This window comes from Symphalangus syndactylus, chromosome 8 (genome assembly GCF_028878055.3).
Source record: "Symphalangus syndactylus isolate Jambi chromosome 8, NHGRI_mSymSyn1-v2.1_pri, whole genome shotgun sequence".
NCBI lineage: Eukaryota > Metazoa > Chordata > Mammalia > Primates > Hylobatidae > Symphalangus > Symphalangus syndactylus.
The window spans coordinates 20834568-20860071 of NC_072430.2; the positions used below are offsets into that span (position 1 = coordinate 20834568).

At 48.8% G+C, this 25504-nt stretch overlaps 2 protein-coding genes across 3 annotated transcripts in view; both read right to left on the reverse strand.

Moving 5' to 3' along the window:
* The window catches only part of BDKRB2 (bradykinin receptor B2), a 58722-nt gene that overhangs the window by 29437 nt on the left and 3781 nt on the right, over positions 1-25504 (reverse strand). The gene's annotated exons all lie outside the window — the stretch shown is intronic.
* On the reverse strand, positions 9358-12340 carry LOC134737419 (uncharacterized). The gene is made up of 3 exons (XM_063645406.1): positions 12198-12340; positions 11939-12069; positions 9358-10711 (listed from the first exon to the last, which is right to left on the reverse strand). Exons 1-3 carry the CDS (start codon positions 12338-12340, stop codon positions 10317-10319), a joined length of 669 nt encoding a protein of 222 aa, XP_063501476.1. The 3' UTR covers positions 9358-10316.

The following is a 25504-nucleotide window of genomic DNA, read 5'->3' on the forward strand; positions in this document are numbered from 1 at the left end:
CTCAGCCCGGGCACAGTGGTTCATGCCTGTGACCCCAGCACTTTGGGAGGCGGAGGCAGGCGGATCGCTTGAGCTCAGGAGTGGGAGACCAGCCCGGCCAACACAGTGAGACCGTGTCTACAAAAAGTACAAAAAAATTAGGTGGCCGTGGTGGCCCACACCTGTGGTCCTAGTCCTAACTACCTGGGAGGCTGAGGTGGGAGGATCACCTGGGCCCGGGGTGATCGAGGCTGCAGTGAGCCGTATCGCACCACTGCACTCCAGCCTGGGCGATAGAGTGAGACTCTGTCTCAAAAAAATAAAAAGGCACTCAGGCTTAATTACTTCATTTCCTTATGAAGGTTCCCATGTCACATTAAACTTACATTAAATTAATTTGTTCACTTTTCTCTTGTTCATCTGTTTTTTGTTTCAGGGCCCCCAATCAAGAACTCGGAAGTGGAGAAGGAAAAGATATTTTTCCTTCTGATGTCAACTTGTGTCCCGTATTTTGTGACTGCATGTTAGAGCCGGGAAGCATTTCCCAGCAAGGGAAGTAGTTTGGCTGGTAAATAACCTTGAATCATTGAGTCATTCCTCCTGATTAGGCCAATAAGAAAGTCTCAGCATGGTGTTCACGCCTCTGCAGCACCTTTCTATGTGCATAATCTCCTCTTTCAACAGACTGAGCAGGCTCAGAGCCTTGGCTGGTCCCCAAGTCTACCCAGGCTTTAATAGCATTGTTTACATTCTATTGCTTTTTTTTTTTAGTTATCATCTTTTTTATGATAAATGATACTCATTTTCCAGCCGGGTGCGGTGGCTCAAGCCTATAATCCCAGCACTTTGGGAGGCCGAGGCGGGCAGATCAGGAGGTCAGGAGATCGAGACCATCCTGGCTAACACGGTGAAACCCCGTCTCTACTAAAAATACAAAAAATTAGCTGGGTGCAGTGGCGGGCGCCTATAGTCCCAGCTACTCGGGAGGTTGAGGCAGGAGAATAGCGTGAACCCGGGAGGCGGAGCTTGCAGTGAGCCGAGATCACGCCACTGCACTCCAGCCTGGGAGACAGAGCGAGACTCCATCTCAAAAAAAAAAAAAAAAAAAGGATAAATGATACTCATTTTCCATTTAAATTGGTGACATGAAGTTACAGTTCAAAAGTAAGTCACTACCAAAGATACAGTTGTACAGCTGACATGGATATGGCAAAAACTGTGAACGTGAATGTAAACGGCTAAGTGTGGGAAACCCAGCCTAAAAGCCTCTAGTTAGAAACATGCATTATGGACGGGAAGCCAGCCTGGCGGTTAGGCCGATGGGCTCTGGAAGCTGACTGTGAATTGAGTCCTCCTCTCTAGGACTCATTTAACCTCATTGCACCTCATTTTTTTCAACTGTACAGTGGGGAATGGTATTTTAAACAGCCCCATCTCCTACGGCGCTGTGGGAAGTAGACGAGTCTGTGTGTGTCAGACGCATGGAGCACGTGGTCAATGTGTTCCAGAATGTAAGCTGTTCTTCCTGCACCAGCCCGGGAGGCCCGTCTGCTTTAGCTACACCAGGGGCTGTAGGATGTCAGGGATTCCCTTCCATCTGGCCAGATCTCCTGCTCACAGTCCAGCTGAGGTTTCCAGTCATTCATTACACAGCTGGATGGAGAGATGGGGGGTGTTACTGGGACGCCACCAGTCTGTCCATCCAGGAGAGCTCTTGAGATAGCTGGGCTCCATCCTCAGTCGGAGGGTGGCTCTTCTCCCTCTGCCTCTGCATCTCCTATCTCCTCTCAGTGGCAGCTGAGCTCATGGTGTGCATGTATGCGTGCATAAAGTGCGTGTGCATCTGTCCCACCATATTCGCTGTACTCGGAGAGGAGAACCCTGCCTCGCTCATCTTCCCACCCCGCACCGCGCCTGCGGCTGAGTTTTGTACATCCCAAATTCTTGAACAACATTCGCTCTGCAAATAAGTGAAATCCTTCAGACCACCCAGCAAGTCAATGTCAAGGCCAGCGCTAGAAAGAACCAAGATCTCCTGAATCCTTTCCCTGACACCTCCCCAGAATAAATGTTCTCCTCTAAAAGCTGATTGACGTGGTTACTGAGTCTGGATGCTGTTTATAAGAGAATCACGAAGGAAAGCCTCAGGCCACAGCAGGCAGGGGGTGGCGGAAGGGGGTGATGGCGCCTCATAAACCACAGCAGCCTCAACAGCAGGAGCTACGTGGCCCTCAGCAGGCTTTCCGAGTCCCTTTTCTTTTCCTCCCTGAAAAGAAGGCCAAAGCTGTCTGTAGGGGGAGGACGGGGTTCTGGGAAGTGACCTCCATTCTCAGAACTCCCAAAGAGAACTGAGTGAGAAGATTTGATTCAATCCCAGACATATACATGTGAGTCCTTCCAGCATTTGGACACTTTATGGGCCTGGAATGTTCTGGAAACACTTTCAGTGGGGACATGAGGGAGCCTGGAGAAGCAGAGCCCTCATCCCTCCTGCTTTCTGCAAGGGAGGAGGAGGCCTGCCGGCCTGGCTTTGCTCGCCCTTGGATACCCCAGAACTTATTTTATTCTTGGCCTTTTTTCCTGTTCACTGTGGTTAGATTATTCTGCTCAGTGCGTTTTGTTTCTTTCCCCACACTGGGTTTTTCAGTTTTAATAAGTAAGCAATTTCATCTGACATCCTACCACCACTCATTCCCCTTAAAAAAAATAACATCTCTCTCTTTAAAAAAAAAAAAAAAAAAAGATAACTAGGCTGGGTGCAGTGGCTCACGCCTGTAATCCCAGCACTTTGGGAGGCCAAGGTGGGTGGATCGCCTGAGGTCAGGAGTTCAAGACCATCCTGGCCAACATGGTGAAACCCCACCTCTACAAAAATACAAAAATTAGCTGGGCATGATGGTGGGTGCCTATAATCCCAGCTACTTGGGGGGCTGAGGCAGGAGAATCGCTTCAACCGGGAGGCAGAGGTTGCAGTGAGCTGAGATCCCACCGTTGCACGCCAAACTAGGTGATGGAGTGAGACTCCATCTCAAAAAAAAAAAAAAAAAAAAAAAAAAAAAACTACAACAAAGAGCATTTAAAACTAATATTAAGCCCCGTCTCTACTAAAAATATAAAAATTAGTGGGTGTGGTGGCGGGCACTTATAATCCCAGCTACTGGGGGGGCTGAGACAGGAGAATCACTTGAACCCAGGAGGCAGAGGTAGCAGTGAGCCGAGATCGCACCGTTGCACTCCAGCCTGGGCGACAGAGCGAGACTCCGTCTCAAAAAAATAAAAATAAAAAAAAACTACGTGAAAGAGCATTTAAAACTAATGGGAAGATCTCCCAGACTTCCATCCCTGGACACAGCTGTTTACGTATGCCACATCCAACTGTGTTCTGTCACTGTGGTTTCACATGAAACCTCCTGTCATGGGAATGTATCCATGTTGCTCCATCATGGCTGTAGTAATGATGCCTTCAAAAAAGGCATTGCATTTGTTTATTTATGTTTATTAAACCATTCCTTTATTCCAATCCTTTTTAATTTTTTTTTTTTTTTTTTTGAGACGGAGTCTCACTGTGTAGCCCAGGCTGGAGTGCAGTGGCACGATCTCGGCTCACTGCAAGCTCTGTCTCCCAGATTCATGCCATTCTCCTGCCTCAGCCTCCCGAGTAGTTGGTACTACAGGCGCCCACCACCATGCCCGGCTAATTTTTTTTTTTTTTTTGTATTTTTAGTAGAGACGGGGTTTCACCGTGTTAGCCAGGATGGTCTTGATCTCCTGACCTCATGATCGGCCTGCCTCGGCCTCCCAAAGTGCTGGGATTACAGGCGTGAGCCACCAATCCTTTTTAATTTAATTTAATTTTTAATTTAATTTAATTTAATAGTGCCACAGCCACGTTGCTGTACTCCCTGATCTCCAAGGACCTCTTCTACAATCTCCCGGGGAGCCTTTGCTGGGTCTGCCCTCTGCCTGGGTGCCCTGCCTGATTCTGCTCTGTCACTAACCCTCCGTGGCCTCCTCTAGGTGCTCTGCTGCAGTGAGTCTGTGGGTCCACCTGGCTGGACCACAGGCCCCAGTTATTCCATTTCATGCTAATCTTGGTGTTGGTGTGAAGCAGTTTGTCTGTGTGGTGACAGCCCACAGCCAGCTGGCTTTCACTAAGGAAGCTTGTCCTCGACTCCCTGCATGGGCCTGATTCAATCAGTTAAAAGGATTTCAGAGCAGATCTGAGGTTTCCTGGAAGAAGAAGAAATTCAGCTTGTGGGCAGGAGCTTCGGTCCAAGGCTGAGTGTTCTGGCATTCCCAAGGGACTTCTGACTTGCCTAGTCATCCCTACAATCACATAAGCCAATTCCTTGCAATACATCTCTTAATCTGTGACTCCTACTGGTTCTGTTTCTCTGACTGATATCCCCCTGCAAGCAGGAGGTTCTCTTCCACCTCTACCTGCCTCCTGCTCCTATAACATTTATTATGGGGCACAGCTATAAGAGTTGCTTGTGTTGTTATTTCATTTCTCTGTCAAGTGCCTGACACATAGTAGGTGTTTAATAAATCGTTGTTGACTGACTGATAGAGGGCAGGGTGTGATCCTTATTCCTCCTCTTCTCCCCAGCAGACATAATTGCTGGGTGGAGGCAAAAGGAAATGGAGCTTACAGTGTGCCCCACCCGTTCCAGCCTCAACACTGCACTGAGTGGCTGATGCGTTGCTATTCCCATGTTCCAGATGGGAAAGGAGAGTCAGCGAGGCAACCTGAGATAGTTCAGGTCACCCTGCTCATCAGAGGCAGGGCCAGGATTCAAGCCTGGGTCTGCCTGAGGCCAAGTGTCAAGTCCTTTCTCTGGCTCTGGATTGGCTCCCACTCAGCAAGGTTCTTGGTGCAGGTGATATGGACAGAAGGCAGGGAAATACTGGGTAGAGGAGGGCAGTTCTCTGGCAAAGGCCCCACCCACAAGCCTGGGCCCACGGCCCTAAATGAGAACTTCACATTCTTGTTTTCCCACCTGAGTGTTGTTTTTGCCAAAACCACCCTGGCCCACCATGCCCCCCATCCTATACCCATAAAAACCCCAAACTCCATTGGCAGAGGAGCAGAGCAGCATGACAGAGAAGGAGAGAAGAGAAGAAGTGTCTGAATGTGGAAGAGGCAGCTGGACAATTGGAGAAGAGTTCAGCCATCTGGAAGATTACCTTCCCACTCCATCCCCTTTCCAGCTCCCCATCCCATTGAGAGCCACCTCCATCACTCAATAAAACCTCTGCATGCACCATCCTTCAAGTCTGTGTGACCTGATTCTTCCTGGATGCCAGACAAGGACCCAGGTACCAAGAGGGCAGGGTGTAAAAGGCTGTCACCCTCACTCTCCACTGACTTGATTAACACTTAGCCATCAGTGGATGGCAACTGCTAAAAGAGCATTAATTGTAACACATCCCTAGACGGTACTGTAGGGCCAGAGCGCAAAAGCACTTGCCCCGGCCCCAGCACCCACTCGCTTGCATGCTTCCCCTCACACAAGGGATTTGAGCAAGTGAGCCACGCCCCTGTCACTGCAAGTCCCAAGAAGGGGTCCAGGGAACTCTCCCTTCTCCCAGGGCAGGCCCCAAGGAATAGTGAGGGATTGAGCGGGTTCACAGGACTGGCTGTCCTGGAGGGGATGCTGTGGCTTATAGCCCTGCAGGGAACAAGCCCCATGCAGGGGGCAGCTTGGACCTGGGCTCAGCTGGCCATAGGAGTTAGGGGTTGCTGGGGAGTCAGCAGCATAGGTCAGCAAAATTGGTAGCCCCTCCCGTGTCTCTTCTCTCCCCCAGGGCTCTGATGGGTGTTCTGTCCCTGACACAATTTGATAATGCAGAGTTTCCCATCTCCAGAAATCCATCTAGCAGTCTTGCCAGTCACCTTTGATTTTGGGCTTGAGCCAAATTTGGCCAGCAGGCTGCAGAGGAGTAGCCACAGTGTGCACGCATGTGTGTGAATTTGTGTGTGTGTGTGTGCACGCATGTGTGTGTGTGCACGTGTGTGTTTGTGCATATGTGTGTTTGTGTTGGTGTGTGTATATGTGCGTGTGTATTTGTGTGTGCATGCATGTGTTTGTGTGTGCACACATGCACGTGTTTGTGTGTATGCACATGTGTGTGTACACGTGTGTGTGTGTATGTGTGTGCATACATGAATGTTGGAAGAGCATGGGTCAAGTGCCTGGAGATGTCCCCAGGGGGTTGGAACTACACAAGTCTTGTGGTTTCATGACTGAGGCCCACTCCCTATCAGAAGCCCAGCTCCCACTCTTTACCTTGGACAGGTGGCTTAACTCCTCAGGGCCTCAGTTTCTTCATGTGTCAAATGGGGAAAATAATAGCACCTACTTTGTGGGGTTGATGTGAGCACAAAGTACATTAATGACTGCAAAGCTCTTAAACAATACTTCACATGCTTCAAACACTCCAGAAATGCCAGTGTTTCCTTTCCCTTTGTGTGATATCCGGTTTCCATCACAATTTTACTGGAGGAAGGAGTCCTAGTAGTTAAGAAGAAAATGCCCACCCTACCCCACCCTGTCTTTTGTAGAGGGGAAAACTGAGGCCTCGAGAGGTGATGCGATGTCTACAGCCACACAGCAAGGCAATGCCAGCCTGCAGCAAGAGCCCAGGCTTTGCCTGTCTCTTGCTGGAGTGGCTTTTAGGGGTTCGACCCAGGTTAGAGGGACTCAGGGTTGGGGCCAGGGCTGTAGCCCTGGGGGACACTGCCCGAGGGGCCCTCTGACTTGAGCATAGAGTTATTAGACTGGATATACTCCTCCCTCCGTCTTTCTTCCGTTGTTGGAATTCTTGCCAAATTAACCTTACAGAATCCTGGAGTATTAGTGTGGGAAGGGCTCTTGGACGTTATTTCATCAAAATCCCTCATGATACGGAGACGGAGATGGGCATGGAGGCCCAGAGACAGAGGATAGGCATTCTACCAGGACACACAGCCAGTTTGGCTGAACCTAGTTCCTAGAATCTTGGTATTCAGCCACTTTGCTATTTTTCTTTTTTTTTTGAGACCAAGTCTTGCTCTTGTTGCCCAGGCTGGAGTGCAATGGCGCAATCTCGGCTCACTGCAACCTCTGCCTCCCAGGTTCAAGCAGTTCTCCTGCCTCAGCCTCCCGGGTAGCTGGGATTACAGGCATGCACCACCACACCCAGCTAATTTTGTATTTTTAGTAGAGACGGGGGTTTCTCCATGCTGGTCAGGCTGGTCTCTAACTCCCGACCTCGGGTGATCTGCCTACCTCAGCCTCCCAAAGTGCTGGGATTACAGGCGTGAGTCACCGCGCCCGGCCTGCCACTTTGCTTTTTTAAAATCATTCTACAGTGCTCCATTGCAGGTGGAAGACACAGCGGTGTGCTAATATTTTCTGATTGTCAAAACCAAGACCTCATACCCCAGGCCGAGGCAGAGCGGTAGTGGGGTGGAGAGTGGGGAGCTTACATCAAACCTTAAGAGCAATGGCCTTTGTGTGGTGGTCACGATGTCTTCATTCCACTTTCCTTCATGCCATTCATGTATATCAGGAAAAAATAGAAACCCTAACCAGACAGCAAAACCAAAAACCACATAGAAAGGAAGGCTGCAGGTCTGGAAGAGGATGTGTTTCCCAGAAAAGCAATTCCTAAGGAAGAGCTCAGGCTGGGAAGTGAGCCGTAGCTGGGTGTGTCCAGGAAGGCTGTTTCTCCCACAACCTCACCAGCCCCCTGCTGGTCTCCGGTGTCCTGGGGATGGCACAGGCCCTGCTGGGAGCGGAGGGTGGTAGGCGGGGTCTCTGCCTAAACAGCTACTGGCCCCGCTCCTCCACCACGTGCAAGCCTGGGCTGTGACCTTCTTCCCACTCAGCTCAGTATACAAAACAAGGAGGAGGAGACACAGTAAACAGAGAACCCTAACTGGTCAGTCACAGAGAAAAAGGAATCCTGAACTGGTTTGGGCCCTGCCCAGCGCGCAGGCCAGAGGAGCCGGGGAGAGCACTGTGTTGGGACAGGTGGAGTTTTATCCCCATCTGCACAGGGTAGTATCTGGGGTCTAAGGGCTTCCCACAACATACCCTAGGTGCTAAAGGGACCTATACTATTGCCCTTTCAGCTCCTGGGAGTCGCTTTCCTGCCCCTTTCATCCCTTCCTTCCTTCATTTTACTCTGCTTAGTGTGACATGGCAGCACAGGCACAGACATAGTGGGCAGGACAAAAAAAAAATTAGGATATCAAGCGACATCTTAGTGCCACCCTACAAGGGCCACCTCCAATCTCACCTCCTCTAAGAAGCCTTCCCTGCTATCTCAGCCAGCCGAGATCCCTCCCTTGTCTGAGACTCTATAGCAAAGAGGTGGAAGGAGTATTGTCTAGGGGTCATAGGCCCAGGACCAGGTGTGCCTTTGGGTAAATGCCTCGGCATCTCTGAGCTTTAATTTCCTCATTGGGAGAATGAGGGGATGTAATAGATGATTCTGGAGACCTTTGTACAACCATAATGTCCTTAAAGAGGAGGATGCAGTGAACTCCCCATCCTGAGAGTCATGTAAGCAGAGGCAATGGGATCAGCACACTGAGTTTGCAGAGGTTCAGCTCCTCACCCATTGGCATCCAAAGGCTCTTCTGGAGATGGGAGGAACAAATCTGTCTTAGCGAGTTCCCCTTCACTGGGTGTGGCACAAAGGAGGCTGCTCCCTGCCTTGCTCCCTGTGGCTTCTGAAGATCCTGGGTCCTGGCCCTGACCTGTCAGTCCTGCTCACAGTCTTGCCCATCTCAAAGCCTCACCATAGCCATGTGACCTTTGTCTTCTATCCAGTTCCGCTCAGGAGGTGGAGCCCCTTGGAATTGAGGGAGTCAACCTTCAGAATTTCAGAGTTCCTGGTTCTGCCAATGTTAATGCCTTTTCTAGAAAGGAGCAGGAGAGAAGCATGTTCCTTAGAGCTGATCTGCAGGGAAATGGGTCCAGAATCTCTCACGACTGGAGAAGCAGAGAAGACAGGAAATGTTGAGCCCTGAGTCCGAGGCAAGAACATTCAGGTCATGCCTGAACTCAGAAGTCAGATGAACTCGGGACATGTCTTGGCTTTGCCTCCACTGACTGGATGACCTAGGGCAGGTGACTTAACCTCTTGGTAAATAAGGATAACCTCCCTGGAACAAGGCATTGGGAGCACTGTGACAATGTGCAAAGTGCCTGCAACGTATCTTCATTTCATTTATATTGTTTCCACATTTTTAAGCACATTACAGATAAACCCCTGCAATGTAGGGGCTAATACTATCATCCCCATTTTGCAGATGAGCGAACAGATGCACAGCTAGCAAGACTAGAGTTGGGATTTGAACATAAGCAGTCTGGGCCAGAACCTCAGGTGGTGATGATGGTTCTTTTTTTTGTTTTTTAACTTTTTATTATGGAAAATTTGGAATATACCTACAAGTAGGTAGACTAGCATAATGAAACTCCACATACTTCACCCAGCTTCAGTAATTACCAACTCGCAGCTAATCTTTTTCTCTATGCCCATACCTACCCTACCCCTCCTGTAATATTTGAAGTAAATCCTGCATGTCTGTCATTTCATCTGTAAATATTTCACTATTCTTCTCTAAAAGCTAAGGACTCTTATTTCAGAAAGCATAACTAGACAACCATTATCACATCTCGAAGAAACTGGCAATAATTCCTTAATAACATCAACTATCCGTGAAGTATTACAACTTTCAATCATATAAATTTCATGCTACTTTTTTCACAGCTGATTTTCTTGAGTCAGAATGCAAATGACTTTATGCATTGGGTTGTTTGAAAGGTCTCTTAAGTTTCTTTTCACCTACAGCCTTCCCTGCCATTTCTTTTTTTTTTTTTTAGATTATGAAAACTTCCTGTTTAATCAAGGCTTTTAACATGAACAGATTTCTTGAATAAAATGGAAAGTTTCCAGTACATTGAAACATAAATCCACAAGTCACCATACATACAACACTAGGCAGGAGAAAACAAAAACAGCAAGTTTACATGATCCCTGTAACAGCCATGGTCTCAAACTCAGATGCCAAGTGCGTTCTGGATGCAGAGCACATTGTGGCTTCTAGGGTCACACTCAGCTGAGGCTGTGGGTCCAGAGAGCAGTCATCTGGCTGGGCTATGGTGGTGGTGGCTCTACTCAAGAAGCAAAGCAGTTACCAGCACATTCAAACAGTGTATTGAACATCTTTTAGATATCAAAGTGAGAAACAAGAAGGCAACATAATAATGTTATCAGAAAGATGTTAGGAAGTAAGGACAGCTGTGTAAAGCTTGAGGCTGAAAAGTAGCTCTCCAGCTTCATTACTTTGGCTTCTTGGGTAGGGGGCCCCGGAACAGCAAGATGTGAAGTTCCGGTTCATGGATCATGTAATGGACCCATCCGTGACTCTGCTGAATGCCAAGATTCCTCCATTCAGATTCAGACATCAAATGGGTTTTAGGGACCAGCTTGGCTATGTCCTTGGGCAGCATGACATGTCGATACTCAAACTCCTCGTAGTTGTATTTGTCCGAATAGTAAATTTGTGTGACGTGATTGCTCGGTTTGCTAGCCTTCCGCCCTGCGCCACCAACCTCCAAGCAAGTCCAAACAGCACGCCCTTCCCTGCTATTTCTTACTGTCTTTTCTTCCAACTTCCAGTTGTTTGTTCTACAGAATTTTCCATAGCTAGAGAGGTCGGTGATGTCCAATAGAACTATAAAGTTAGCCACAGAAGTAACTTCAAATTTTCTAGTAGCCACATTAAAAAAAGTAAAAAGACATAGGTGAAATCAATTTTGGTTATATATTTGATATAATCAAATATATCCAAAACATTATTTTAATATGTAATCAGTACAAAAAGTCATTGAGTTATTTTATATTATTATTTTTTCCTGCTAACTCTTCAAAATCTAGTGTGTATTTACACTTAGCATACCAGTTTGAAGCAGCCACCTTTCAAGTGCTTGGTGACTGCATGTGGCTGGTCACTGCCATACTGGAGAGTGTGCAGCTCTGGAGTTTGACCATTGATTGCATTCTTCTCACAACCTGTGATATCGTGATGTAATAGGAAATACATATTTGGTCTTTGACACCAGTTCCTGACACGGAGCTCCTAACTCCCTTGACATTTCTAGATGATAGGAGCATCTTTTGTTCTAATGAGGTGGCTCTTGGTGGTAGCTGGATAGGCTCAGGATGGGGGCTGTCATCAGAATGACCAGGCCATGATACGAAGCTTGAAACGTTTACCCCACATCCTGCAGGAAGGGAAGACGGGCTGGAGATTGAATTTATTATCTATCATGCCTATATGATGAAGCCTCCATCAAAATCCCTAAAAGACAGGATTGGGAGAGCTTCCGGGTTGGTGAACACAGGGAGGTGCTGAGGTGGTGGTGCCCCCAGAGAGAGCACCGAAGCTCCAGGCCTCTGCCCCACGTGTGGGTCTGTGCCTTTCTTCCAACTGGCTGTGGCTGAGTGGTATCTTTTATCGTAAGTAGTAATGTAAGTAAATGTTTCCCTGATGCTGTGAGCCATCCTAGCAAATTACTGAACCTGTGGAGGGGGTTGTGGGAACCCCCGCCTTACAGGTGGTTGGTCAGAAGTGCAGGCCACTTGAGGCTTGCAATGGGTTCTGAAGTGGGGGCAGTCTTGTGGGACTGAGCTCTTATCCTGTGGGGTCTGTGCTGCCTCCGGGCAGATAATGTCGGAATTGAACGGAATTGTAAGACAATTTCTGAGGAAATAAACCCACACATTTAATCACAGTGGCATCGAAAGGATTGAGTGGGAAACTGTTTTTCCTACACAGAGCCCTCAACCCCTATGACCCACTCAATAGTCCTTAATCCTTCCTCTCTCTCCTTTCCAGTGACCTTGGCCCCTTCTTTCTAGAGTCAAGCTTTCTGTCTGTCCCAATGTCCTTTGTCCTTACCCCAGCCTCTTCCTTGCTGCTCTAAACACCAGGACACTCCGGTTCCCCACAAGCCCCCTTGCACCGAACACTCAAGCACCTCTAGCAAATCCTCCTCCTCCAGGGAGCCTTTCCAGACAGCTGACTGTCCCCTGCAACCCCTCCCAAATAAACTCAGAACTCTGTCCTCCGGGTGTCTACTCAACCACACTGGTTCCAAGGTCCCAGTGTAAATATTGTGAATGTCTGTTGACGTCTCCTGAGTCCTCGCATACCCTACTTGAGCGAGGGGCTAGGACTGTGCCCACATTGGTGGTCTATAGCCAGCAGGGCTCTAGACAGGACACCCACTATGAATAGCATCAGGACAATGTTGACGACAACAACGAAGCTGACGAGCTTGCACCAGCATTTGCAGAGCATTTTCCTGTTTACCTTGCATTCATTCAACAAATTTATGAGCGCTTACTCTGGGCCAGGAGCCAGGGAATAATAATAGCTTCAGTTTTTGGAGGCTTACTATGAATGCCAAGCAATGTTCTAAGCACTTTCCATGAAATAATTCATGTAATCCACATCCATTTTAGATGGAGGCACTGGTACTATCCCAGTTTTATAAAAATTGGAGGAATAAAGCAGTGAGGTGACTTGTCTAGGGTCACACAGCTGGTGATGGGTGGAGTTGGGATTTGAACCCCGGCACCTCACTGCATTATCTGTCTTTATAGGGGGATATAGTGGTGAAGGACAGATGGTGCCTGTCCTCAGGGATCTCCCAGGTGGTGGGAAGTGTGCCCAAGATGGGGACAGGAGGTGTCGGAGGCTTCATGGGGGAGATGATGACCTGAGGCCATGGCTGTGTCCATGCACTCCAGGTAGCCTCAGTTGCATCCCTCTCGTATACGCTCTCAAGTATAGCTCTCATCTTGGCTTTTGTGCCAGGATGCCTGGACATGGCCAAAGGTTGGGGGCAGTTGGCAAAATCTGGAGGCAGGAAGCGAGGGGACTGAGGCACAAGACCAGAGTCACGATGGAGGCCTGAGCCAGGTCTGGGGAGAGGGAGAGAAACGGATGGATTCCAGAGAGGGCCTTAGAGGGGATTGGAAGGGAGGGGCAGAGGAGGTGGCCCTTGGAGTCTCATGTTGGTACCTCCAGATCTGCAGGATCTCAGGCAGTGACCCCAACTCCTTAGAAAATGGACAAAAAGACCTTGATGATCTCATTTGTTCCCAAGCCTCCACTTCTCCCAAAGCAAAGATCTGTCTGCTTCCTTGTAGTTTTGCTTTTTGTAGTTGATTTAAAACACTTCAGGGTCTATATGTCATGGTGTGGATAAGCTCGTGCCCAGGAAATCTCCTCCAGCTCCTCCTGAGATGCTTGAGGGACAAACTCATGCCTCTTTCACCTTTGAGACTCCTGGTGTGGTGTAGACTCCTGATAGACACTTTTAAAAATAAATATCCCCGGCGTTTCCTCTGACTTGCCCAGGGCCACACAACTTGCAGGGGAGGGGTGGGGCCCAGGACCTGATACTTGGGTCCCTGCTGCTCTGCCCTATGCCCTTGGGGACTTCTGGACAAGGGTGGGCTTCTCTTGGCTGACAGAGGAGACAGAGGCAGTGGTGTGCTGGTAAATGGTTAACAACAGGCTCTCTGGAAAAAAATGCCCTAACTGTAGCATTTGCAAATTTCTTTTTTTTTTCTTTTTCTTTTCTTTTTTTTGAGACGGAGTCTCACTCTGTTGCTCAGGCTGGAGTGCAGTGGTGCGATCTCAGCTCACTGCAAGCTCCGCCTCCCGCATGCCATTCTCCTGCCTCAGCTTCCCGAGTAGCTGGGACTATAGGCGTCCGCCAACACACCCGGCTAATTTTTTGTATTTTTAGTAGAGACGAGGTTTCACCGTGTTAGCTAGGATGGTCTTGATCTCGTGGCCTCGTGATCCACCTGTCTCGGCCTCCCAAAGTGCTGGGATTACAGGGGTGAGCCACCGCGCCCGGCCAGCATTTGCAAATTTCTATGGTATACATACTCTCGCAGTGACCAATTTCAAGTCCAATGTCACAATTGGCTCTAGGCCTGGTCGGCCAGAAAGGTCCCAGGATCACCTCCCTCTCCCGCTTCACAAAAGGCAGGAGCCCTTCCAACTCCTACTCATCCTTCAGAAACTGCTTGATGTCACCTTCTCCAGGGGGCCCTCCCAGGCTCTGCAGAGACACCTCAACCCCATTGCTCCTATATGACTGTCAGCACACTTTATGGAAACAGCACACTTAACTTTCTGTCTTCTCTCCAGTGTCCCCACCTCTTAGCACTGGGCCTGGCCTATGACAGGGGCTCAGGAAATATTTGTTGAAAGGACAAGTAATGATGCTGATGCTGATATTGACAGCAAATGCCTATATCATATGCAATGTGCCAGTTCTAGTCTCTCTCTTTTTTTTTTTTTGCTACCATTAGGGCATTTTTTTCCAGAGAGCCTGTTGTTAACCATTTACCAGTACACCACTGCCTCTGTCTCCTCTGTCAGCCCAGAGAAGCCCACCCTTGTCCAGAAGTCCCCAAGGGCATAGGGCAGAGCAGCAGGGACCCAAGTACCAGGTCCCGGTCCCCACCCCTCCCCTGTGAGCTGTGCGGCCCTGGGCAAGTCAGGGGAAACACCGGGGATATTTACTTTTCTCATAAGAGAAAACCCCATTCCTCTTATGGGGTTTTGGGTTCTTTTTTTTTGAGGCAGAGTCTGGCTCTGTCACCCAGGCTGGAGTGCAATGGCATAATCTTGGCTCACTGCATCTTCCTCCTCCTGGGTTCAAGCGATTCTCCTGCCTCAGCCTCCCTAGTAGCTGGGATTACAGGCATGAGCTACCACACCTGGCTAATATTTTGTATTTTTAGTAGAGATGGGGTTTCGCCATGTTGGCCAGGCTGGTCTCAAACTCTTGACCTCAAGTGATCTGCCTGCCTTGGCCTCCCTAAGTGCTGGGATTACAGGCGCGAGCCACCATGCCCAGCTCTAGATGGGTTTTTAGGTCCTCATTTTGCAGATGGGGAAACCCAGCCTCAGGGAGTCAGTGGGAGAGCAGGGCCTGGGATGCAGCTCAGAACGCTCTCATGTCCTTGGGCTTCCCTTGTCCTGTAAGATGGGTGGGGCCAGTAGCATTGCCCTCACTTTAAAAAAGCAAAACAGGCTCAAATTCCAGCGAGGGGCTTACGGAAGTTTAGGTAAAGAGCCTTGGCTAAGGTCATCCCACTATTAAGTGGATGGGGATGTGGTAGAATTAGCACTTAGGGGTCTCAAGTGCAAAAGCACTTTGTAAACCATCAAGGACCACAGACATGCTAGAGCCAACGAAGTTGGAAGAATCTCACCATTTACAGATTTTTAGTCCAAGCTTAACAGGCAAGGAAACTGAACCCCTGACAGGGAGGTGACCTGTCCAAAGTCATGCACGAGCATCTCAACCCTGCCCCTCTGCATTTTCCACAATCCCAGAGTGGCACTCATTCCTCAGTGGCAGCAGGCCCTGCACTTGACAGCTCATGCCATGGTGGGTTTGTACGACAGTCCTTTCCCTGAGCCTCACGATTGTCCTGGAGGAACTTGTTGTGCCCATTTACAGATGAAGGAACTTAGGCTCAGCAAAGGGAAGTGATTTATCCCATCTCACAGGCTCATAAGTGGGGACCTGGGTGACTCTACATACAAAACCATCAGAGAGATTAAAAGAACCTAGAAAGAGCCGGGTTGATTGTGGTCAAGAGTGTAAGGCAGACCTGGTTGGAGGAGCCTGGAGACTGGGGCTCAGAAGGGACTTAGGGATCCCTGCCTGATTTTTGGTCATCCAGCCGTTATAGGGCCGCCTCCTTAGAGCCTGGGGGCTTCCTGGATGCATGGTCTGTCCCTGCCTCGGGGCTCCCAAGACAGGTGCTCTGGCTGGCCAAAGGTGAGGAGTGAGGAGGTGACAGCAAGATCTGGGATAGACCCCCAGCCCCCCACTTCACCTCTCTGAACCTGGGCTTCCTCATCTGCAAGATGGGGGACACAGTTGTTATGGCAGTGAAATGAGCTAGTGCCACCAGACGCCTAGCCCGGGAGCTGGCACGGAGCCAGCGTCCATCTAGGACAGCTGCCCTCAGTGTTGCTATTGCTGTTGTTATTTTTATTATTAGACTCAACAATATGCCTTTGAGCAGGTGGCTTTGGCTCTTTGGGCCTCAGTTTCCCCATCCCTATGGCAAAGGAGGGTGATAAGATAGGTTATCTTGTACAATCATTCCAGCTGTGACAGTCTGTGATGACTAGCTTTCTTAAATCTGTTCATTCTGGTGCCAGGTGGGCCTCACCATTGTAGTGACTTCCTATGAATACATACTGCAGTGTCAGTGTTTGCACATGCTGTTTGCACACGGTGTTTGCACATGCACACACACATGCTGTCCTTTTTCTTCACACTATCTCGATTGTCACACACCATCAGTCCCTTGAGCACAGAGCAGGGTGTTTGCTTATCTGAATCTCTGGTCCTGGGGAAGCGGAGCTGATCACTGAATGTTTGCTGAGCTGTTAGTTGCCTTTGGCAGTAGTTAGTTCCCTGTCACCAAAGGTATTCAAGTAAAGTCTAGGCAATGTTTCTGGTGAGTTGGGACCAGGATTACTTAAATCCTGTAGATTTGAGCTCTAGGACTATGTATAGCTGCCCCACTCAATGCCACAGCCCCTCACTCCTTGGGCTTTCTGGTTCAAGACACACATTTTACATTTGTAGGATGCGCGGCTACTGGAGGTGCTGATTGTACATCAGATGTGTGGGCCTAATTTTCCCATAATCCTCCAAACAGTGCTGTAGGATCTCCTCCTCCTCCTCCTCCTCCTCCTTTTTTTTCTCCTTCCTCCTCCTTCTCCTCCTCCTTTTTCTTCTTCTTCCTCTGCTCCCCCTTCTTTCTTCCTCTTCTTTCTTCTTTTTCTTTTGTTGAAACAGGGTCTTGCTCTGTTGCCCAGGCTGGAGTGCAGTGGTACAATTATAACTCACTGTAGCCTCTGCCCCCTGGGTTCAAGCAATCCTCCCACCTCATCCTCCCAAGCAGCTGGGACCACAGCTCCTGCCACCACAGCTCACTGATTTTAAAATATTTTTTAAAAATGGGATCTTGCCCAGGCTTGTCTCGAACTCCTGGCCTCAAGTGACCCTTCTACCTTGGTCTCTCAAAATGCTTCATTTACAGGCATGAGCTACCATGCCTGGCCTACTTCTTGTGGGGAGGTGGGAGGTACAGAAGAGTTCTGTTCCCTGTTATATAAATGCCCACCTTCCAGGAACTGTGATTTGTAGCTCAGTTGGTAGGAGGGGTCTTGCAACCTGGCCCGGGGCAGGGAGGCCTTTGTAGACCCTGACTAAGGCACAGGCTATATGTAGGGCCCTGGGGTTTGTCATCTCTGCTGCTAACAAAGGTGGAAAATTCCTACTTCCTGAGCTGAGATTGAGGATTCTGACATGCATGAGCTTGCCTACTTTCCTTGGTATTTCATTTTTGGAGCCAAATCCTCCCAGATGCCGTGCTTGCCTCCTGTGAGTCTGACCTGCAGGCCTGTGCCTGGCAGAGGGCACGCCACAGTGGCTCACCCTCCCACTCGCACTGCGCAGGAGCTGACACAGGGAGAACCAGAGTCATAGCTCTGTGTCTGCACTTACTGCAGTGCCCTTAACCTCTCTGAGTCTCAGTTTCCTTATCTGTAAGATGGGATAGATTATTGCTACTCAGTTTCCTTATCTGTAAGATGGGATTGATTATTAGCAGGTGCCCAATCAATGTTAGGGATGACTATTAATAAGAAATTGCATCTGATAAGATGCCAGCTCCTCTGTCTCCAAGGACCTGCCTTTGCTTCCTGTTTCTGATTCCTGCAGAAACTCCTGTAGCCAAGACAACAGAAAAATAATCTAGTTTGCAAGCATTTAATGAGCCACCTACAGACTGAGAGAGGAAAGCAGATGGCAGCTTCCAATGTCTTCTCTGAATAGGGTCAGACAGGAGGAGAGGGTTTAGTGGCTCCCAAACCTGTCTCTAGATCATTTAATTTTTGGATAATTCAGTGAAGCAAACCCAGAACCTTCAACCCCCTCCCTTTTTTTGGTTAGGCATTTTTGAAAATAATCAAAAGGGCAGGAAAAGCTTTATGCACAGAGATGTTCCTCATCATGTAGAAGGAGGGTCACAGGAAACAACCTACATGTTTAGGACCAGGGAGTGGGTTAAATACATGATCTTATATCCATTCAACCAATGTCAAGCAGACATGAAAAAAGGATGCTTCTAAGAGTTCACCAAAAATGAGAATATATTTCTGATAACATGTTAAGGGAACAAAAAGCTGGGCAACCAAATTGTATATACAATAAAGTTCAAAAGTTGAGAAGGCAAAATACCAAATTATTAGTGGCGCTGGTTGTCTTTGAGCATGGGATCATAGGTTGCTTTTGGGTTTTCTTTATTGTTTGTCATGGTATCCAAGTTTTCTGTGAAGAACATATATTCCTTTGGCAATACAAATATTTAAATAAGCCAAGTGTTTGGAATGAATTGTGGGTTTATTTACATAAGAAAGACAATCAGCCAATTTGTGCTTAAAGAAAGGCTTTGCTTACATAAAAACTGGTAAAGAAATGCACAATCACGTTTGAATTTAAAATGAAATGTTTAAACTATTTATGAACTGTTTGTTTAATGATGCCCATAGCACCCAACCACCTTTCCTGAGCAGGTAGAATCAGGGGGCTTCTAATAACCTGAAAAAAAAAAAAAGGAACCAGCTGGGAGCCAGTGGAGAGAAGCTCTGGGAAGATGAGATTTCTTCCTGGCTGCAAAATCCACTCATTCTCACAAAATGCAGCCTGGTTCCATAATTTGGTGTCCCAGTGAATCAAGGGACAAGGACAGAGACAAACTGTTCTCCAGCCTCCAGTCTTCACTTTGATTCACATCTCTGCCGACTGGGTTATCACTTTGAGTGTTTTTTTTTCACGAAGCTGCAGGCATGGCATTTTCTGGGCACCCTCTCACTTTTGAGCCTGTCTTTCTGCTGCCTTCTCTTGTGAAGAACCATTCAGCATCACACGTGCCTCTCTTTTAGGTCTACAGCTGCCCCCCGGAGGCTCTGATGCATTCGCTGCTGCAGAAAAGCCTGAACCCAGCCTGATTTTTCTTGCTTTATGGATTGCCTGTCCCCACCTCCACCAACTCTCCAACCTCCAGTCAATCTGGATGCTTATAGTATTTTCTTTTTCTCTTTTCCATTCAAAAGTGCTGTCAGATGTATTTAGGGGACACTGTCTCGTCTCATCTATTTTCATAACCTGTGAGCCGGGCAAGGCACCATTGCATAGGTGAGGGTTTCGAGGCTGGAGAGACGAGGGACTGGGACTCAAACCACATCTGGGGATTTGGGGACATCCCCTGGCTGTGCCCTGAGGCCACCCCGACTCTGGCATGTGAGGCAAACCTGCTATACAACGAAGGAGCCTGGACGAGGGAGTCTCACCAGGGGTGTTCAAATCCCAGCTCTGCTGGTCACTAAGGGCGGGACTGTAAATGTGTGGCCCCCTGTCAGAGCCCAGGTCCCCGCTTGTGGGATAAGGAGCATTGTCTCGGGCAGGAGGGCTGTTGTGAGGATCCAGTGTGATCATCCCTGGCACTCAGGAATGCTTCCTGTTGCTTCCCGTCCTGTCTCAGGAATGACTGTCATTCCCTCAGGAATGACGGTCGCCTCCGCTATCCCCCAAATCCACAGATTGTTCTGTCAAGTGATGGCCCTGAGTGCCCTCACCTCCACCCCCTCAGCCACAGACACCACAGTCCAAACAGACTCCTGGAAGATACGGCCCAGGCCACTTGCAAGGAAAGTCCCTGCGGCTGCTACTCATCCTCATGGAAAACATGAGGGACTGGCGGGGACTAGAGGGCAGGGAGTGAGGGGACATGCAGGGTGCCCTCGTCACAGGACAGAGGGCTCTGGCTGGGGCTTTTGGATCACTGCCCACCATGGGGAGGCCCAGGCAAGGGACTCATGCTCCTACCCACCTCTCCAGCCCCAGCTCCTCCTTCCCCTCCTGTCCCCTCCCTGCCCCACTGGTCTCCCCTGGCCCTGCCTGAGCAGCTTTGGGAGTTCCCACCTCCAGACCTTTGCTTATGTAGGGAGGCAGGATGTGATGGGAAGACCCAGGCCAGGCCCCAGGGCCAGCCCAGTCTCTAACTATCTCTGTCTCACCTCTAGGGACCATTTCCTCAACTGTCAAGTGGAGACACAATACCTATTTGGCAGGTTTATCGTGGGGGATACTTGTGATCGTTTTGGGGGGCCAAGGGTGCCCTGGGGCTCAGGCATACGTCCATGGCACTGGGCAGTCTCCCCTAACATTTCTCTCCACTGAGCACCCTCCCTCACTTAGGCAGACCCTCTACTTTACCTGGGTCTAGGTCTCCAACTTGAAGCCTGCCCACAATGACACATCAGACATTGTAGATGTGTCATAAGCTGGTGTGGGGACATGCAGTTAGCAAAGAAGCAGCTTGTGTGTGTACACATGTGTGTGTGTGTGTGTGTCTGTTTGTGTGTGTTTGTGTGTGTGTGTGTGTGTCTGTGTGTGTGTTTGGGTGGTCCAGACAGAGGCCCAGGAAGAAGAAGAGTGGAGATCCCGCCACATGGCTCCTGATGCTGGAGGCTTAGGGACAAACCATCAGTGTGACTGTCCCAGGGTCCTCTGGGGATGGGACTTGGGGTTACAGATTCAAAGAGCTGTGTTAGAACCACTTGGGTCTCTGCCTGTCTCTCCCAGCAGGCTCTCAGCTCCTTGTGGGGAAAGATCTCTGAGCTGAGGGAAGCCCTGAGCAATCTCTCAGTAAATGGTTAAGGGAGGAAGGAAAAAACTAGCTTCTTGAGTCTGGGCACAGTCTGGGTACTTTCATACACAGTCCTATTGCATTGGCACAGCAGTAGTCTTTATCATACAGGTGAGAAAGGAGAGGTTCAGAGAGGTCAGTGACCTGCCCTGGGTTACTCAGCAAGTAATTGGCCTAGTAACCTAACCCAAGACTGTTGAACAATCGGGCCAGTTGGTGCCAATTTCTAAATATTGACTATTAAAAAATACTGGTGGCGAAATAGCTAGCACATCTGTGAGCCTGTTTGGGTTGTGGGCTAAGACTGGGCTCCTATAAAGGATATGAAGCAGAGATGGTAGAATCCCAGGCAGGGGCCACGTAATGGAGGAGGGGGCGTTAACTCCTGCTATCCTACCTTTCTATAGGTGAGGCGCCTGCTGTTCAGAGACACAGGAGCATTAGCAAAACCCATCCAAGAACTGGGGGCCAGGTTAGAAAGGAGACCTTTCTGCGGATGCTGATGGAAACTCCTTCCCAGGCAAATCTTGCTTTCCAGGCATTCCCCCAATAAGGGCTGCACTGCTGTGCCCAACTTTGGCTGCAGGCTACTCTTTACCACCCAAGCGAGCTGCCACCCACTGATCTCTGCCATCAACTTACTCTAATTCTCTGCATAGCACATAGCACTTCCTGAGATTGCCCTTCTCCTGTCTGCTCTTCAAAGAGCCATCCTTAGATGGCCTACTGACACTAATGCTTTTTATCTTCCTAACTTGTCATTTTGTTTTTGTAATTCTTTTCTTTCTTCTACTTTTTTGGGTCATTATTGTCTAGTTTATTGAATTGAACAGTTTTTTTTTTGCAATCTTTTTGGTTTAATAATTTAAAAATTTAAAGGCATGACTCATCCCCTGACTATGGCTTTGGCTGCATCCCGTAAGTTTGGTAAGCAGTGTTCTTACAGTTAGTTGTTTCTCAAATATCTGTAATTTCAGTTTTTGATGATCTGTCTCTTTGATGCAACAGTGTTTTCTAACATTTTCAAGTAGTTCATTTCTATTCAAGTTTGTTTTGCTTTTTATATTTAAATTTTTGCAAAGAGATATGCATCCTCATGGTAACATTTCAGAGTGTGAAAGAGAATACAGTGAGGGGTAAGTCTCCCTCCAGTTTCTGTCCCTGCCTGTCGCCTCAAGAGACAGCCAGGCTCACTGGTGTCTCCTGTTGCTTTCCAGACATCTTCTGAGCTTTCAGGAGCAGATGTGCATGTATCCATGTATAAGGATGCCTGCAGAAGCACCCCAAATGCACCACTGGCTGTGTCCTCACCTCTTTGCATTTAACAGGTCTGTCGACCCACCTTGCTTTTCAATGGCCTCACAGTGTTTCAGAGTAGGACTGCCGTGTAATGCACCGGCCTCCACAGGGAGTTCCCGGTTTTTATAGGTAGTTTCCAATTCTACTACTATTTGTAGCTGAAGGAACGAAGGATCCCAGAGACCACATCCCTTGCCCTAGGTCACACAGCAGGGGAGGAATGGGGTGGGATTCAATCCCTGTGCCTGGCTTCCGAAAGAGGAGGAGTGGGAGGAGGAGGGAGGAAGGAAGTGGGTGGAGAGAGGAATCATCTTCACAGAGTCCATCTCCCTAATGTGCTCAAGCTACAGTTCATTTGAAGAGTCCCCCCTAGTTTTCACTATTTTTGGCTATCACAAGTGATCAGCACAGATCCCTCATCTGCAGGCCCTGGCCAGCATGTGAGCACACCTGTATCAGGTGTGCAGGCCCTTTCCTGCCTACCCTGCCCTGTTCTTGTATTCTGGCCATTGCTTTCTGGATCTTTCTGTTCAAAGAAGATGCAAGAGGTCCTTCTCTCACCTCTCACTTTGCTAACTGGCCAGTGGGCTCCAGAGTGGGGGTGATGTGCCCCAGGTGCAGCAGCGCATGCACAAGGTGCAATCTCCGAGGCTACAGGAGAACCCCAGAGAGCCTCCCTCTGTGGTCAGGGAGTGACCCCTGCACTCTTAGAGCACAGCAGGTGCCAAGCATGAGCCTGGGTGCTAGGGGCTGAAGGAAAGGCCCAGTCTTTTCCCTCAAGAGGATTCCTGTTTGGTAGGGGAGGTGGGGCACAGCCTGATGCTTCCCAAAATGTTTGGGCCCAAATCTACCTTGAAGGGAGCTGGCTGTGAGCTGTGTGCATTTAACAATCTATCCATTTAAGTTTTTGTGGAGATGTGCAGTTTGCTAATAACTTGGATCAGGGAGAGTTTCTGTCCTTTCCTGAGGCAGCAGGCACATGAGCACAGGTGCCAGAGAGTGAAGAACAGGTTTGGGAACCCCAAGTTTTTGGCTGGTGGCACTAGGAGGAAGGGCCTGAGGAGAGTGGGTTTTGGGTCCAGGACAGATCATTTGCTAAGGTAGCTTGTCTCAAAGTGTGGCCAAAATCCCCAGAGATATTAGCAAGTCCTTGAATACTGTAAAGGAAAACAGAAATCTTGCGACCCCCAAACTCTTTATGCCAAAGGGAAAGTTAAGCCTGGAGACTGAGTCAGGCAACACTGTCATCCTTATTCCTAATGACAGCTGTTACTCCACAACCTTAGACATTAGCCAGACACCCACAGAAAGGAAAAGGCCTCGGATATCTCCCCACGACTGCCCCCACAAATTGTTCTTTGCTCGGTGAAACCTTTCAAGATGTGGATCTTACCACAGAACAAGGACACATCAATTGTAACTTGAGGTCCGCAATCCAAGCCTAGCTCCTCACACTCAAGTCTGTTAGAGTCACGCTGATGGTGCTGATCTCCCCAGGTACAGCACAAAAACAAGACAAAGGCAAGATGAGATCAGTCCTCCTTCTGCCTAACCTCCTCTTCCTACATGCTTTCTCCACTTCAAGGCCATGTGTAAATACTGTGAAAGAAAAATATAATTAAAATCCCAGGACCCCAAACTCACTAAGCCAAAGGGAAAAGTCCAGCTGGGAGCTGGGTCACGCAACCTGCCTCCCGTTTTGTGTCTAAATGGATAACTATTTACTTCCCTCATGTTTTGCTCACAGTGAAATTCATTGTGGGCCCCAGGATCTTTGCCTTCAAGCAGCTCTGTTGTATTTCACCCTCATGATATAAATCAACAGCTTGGCTTCACAGATACGGGACAAAGGATAGAACCAAAAGTCATGCCTCTGCTCAACTGAGACGAGTGCATATCTGGCTGCTTCCTATATGCTATGATGATGATGATGATTGTTATTATTTTATTTTTTTGAGATGGAGTCTTGCTCTGTCACTCAGGCTGGAGTGCAGTGGTGCAATCTCAGCTCCCTGCAACCTCTGCCTCCTGGGTTCAAATGATTCTCCTGCCTCAGCATCCCAAGTAGCTAGGACTACAGTCATGTGCCACCATACCCGGCTAGTTTTTGTGTTTTTAGTAGAGACAGGGTTTCACCATGTTGGACAGGCTGGTCTCGAACTCTTGACCTCAGGGGATCCACCCATCTTGGCCTCCCAAACTGCTGGGATTACAGGCGTGAGCTACCGTGCCCAGCCCTATGATTATTTTATCTTATATAAAAATACAGATTGACTGAGCACCAGGTGAATGTGGAATTGATGATTCCTCCACCTGCTTCTTTCACATGAAAAATGTGCATTCAGTGAAGTTAATGAAAAGGCTCCAAGGGGTGCAACTGCTCGCCTCTTTTGGCCACCTTCCCCTCATTTTTCCTTCTTCCCCTACTGCCTGCTCTTTTCCCTTTAAATAGTGAAGCCCCTTCTTTGAAAGAAGCATGGGCCAGAGATGTTTCCTGTGATTTCGTGTCCGTCTTTCCTGGGTACGTCCTTAACCTTGGCAAAATAAACTTCAAAAATAATTGAGACCTGCCTCAGTCAGTTTCTCTTTGATTTACAATACTAAGTCTCATGAAAACCTCTTCGGAGAGCATAGGCCACACACATTTTCTGTGGCTCATGTTTTTCCCAGGTGCACCCTCAAACTCTCAATAAATGTCAATCGAGGTTTATCAACTCAATGAACCTTGATTGATTGAGACTTGTCGCAGTCTGTCATTTCAGTAAATAGTACCCAGACTTCAAACCACAGTCCCCAGAGCAGGACCCCCGCACCTGCGTGGGTGACCAGCCTCCAGGTGATTCTAAAGTACAACAAATTTTGGTCTTTCTCCGGCAGACCACCCCTGCCACTGGAGTGTGACCACTTAGGAAACCGGCAGGGAAGAGGAGAAGCGACCTCATGACCATGATAAGAACCACAGAAGCGACGGGGCTGTGCTGGAGCCTGGCACTGTACAGGTCACAACACCCCACGGACGTCCCCGTAGGCACTGCTCATTTCCAGATGTCACTCAGCTGGGCCACTTCTCTATGCCCCGCCACTTCCCTTCACCGGTGGCACAGATCAGAGAGGCTCAGAGGAGTTGGCAGTGAATGGGATGGAACAGGCAGGAGTAAATGTAAAGTTTGAGCCCTGAAGAGAAGCATGACAAGGACTCTTGCTGTCAGTGCCCACAGGCTCATTGCCTGGACACAGGAGTGTGTGCATATCGGAAAGGGCTTTTTTCTGGACACCCTCAAGCGGCCATGGCCTTACTGCAGAGTAAATGCAACCTCTGTGACCACCCCAGGCCCTCACTCCTGCCTCTGTAGACCGTCCATCTTGTACCTGAGCTCCTGCAGTGTTCCTGACATCC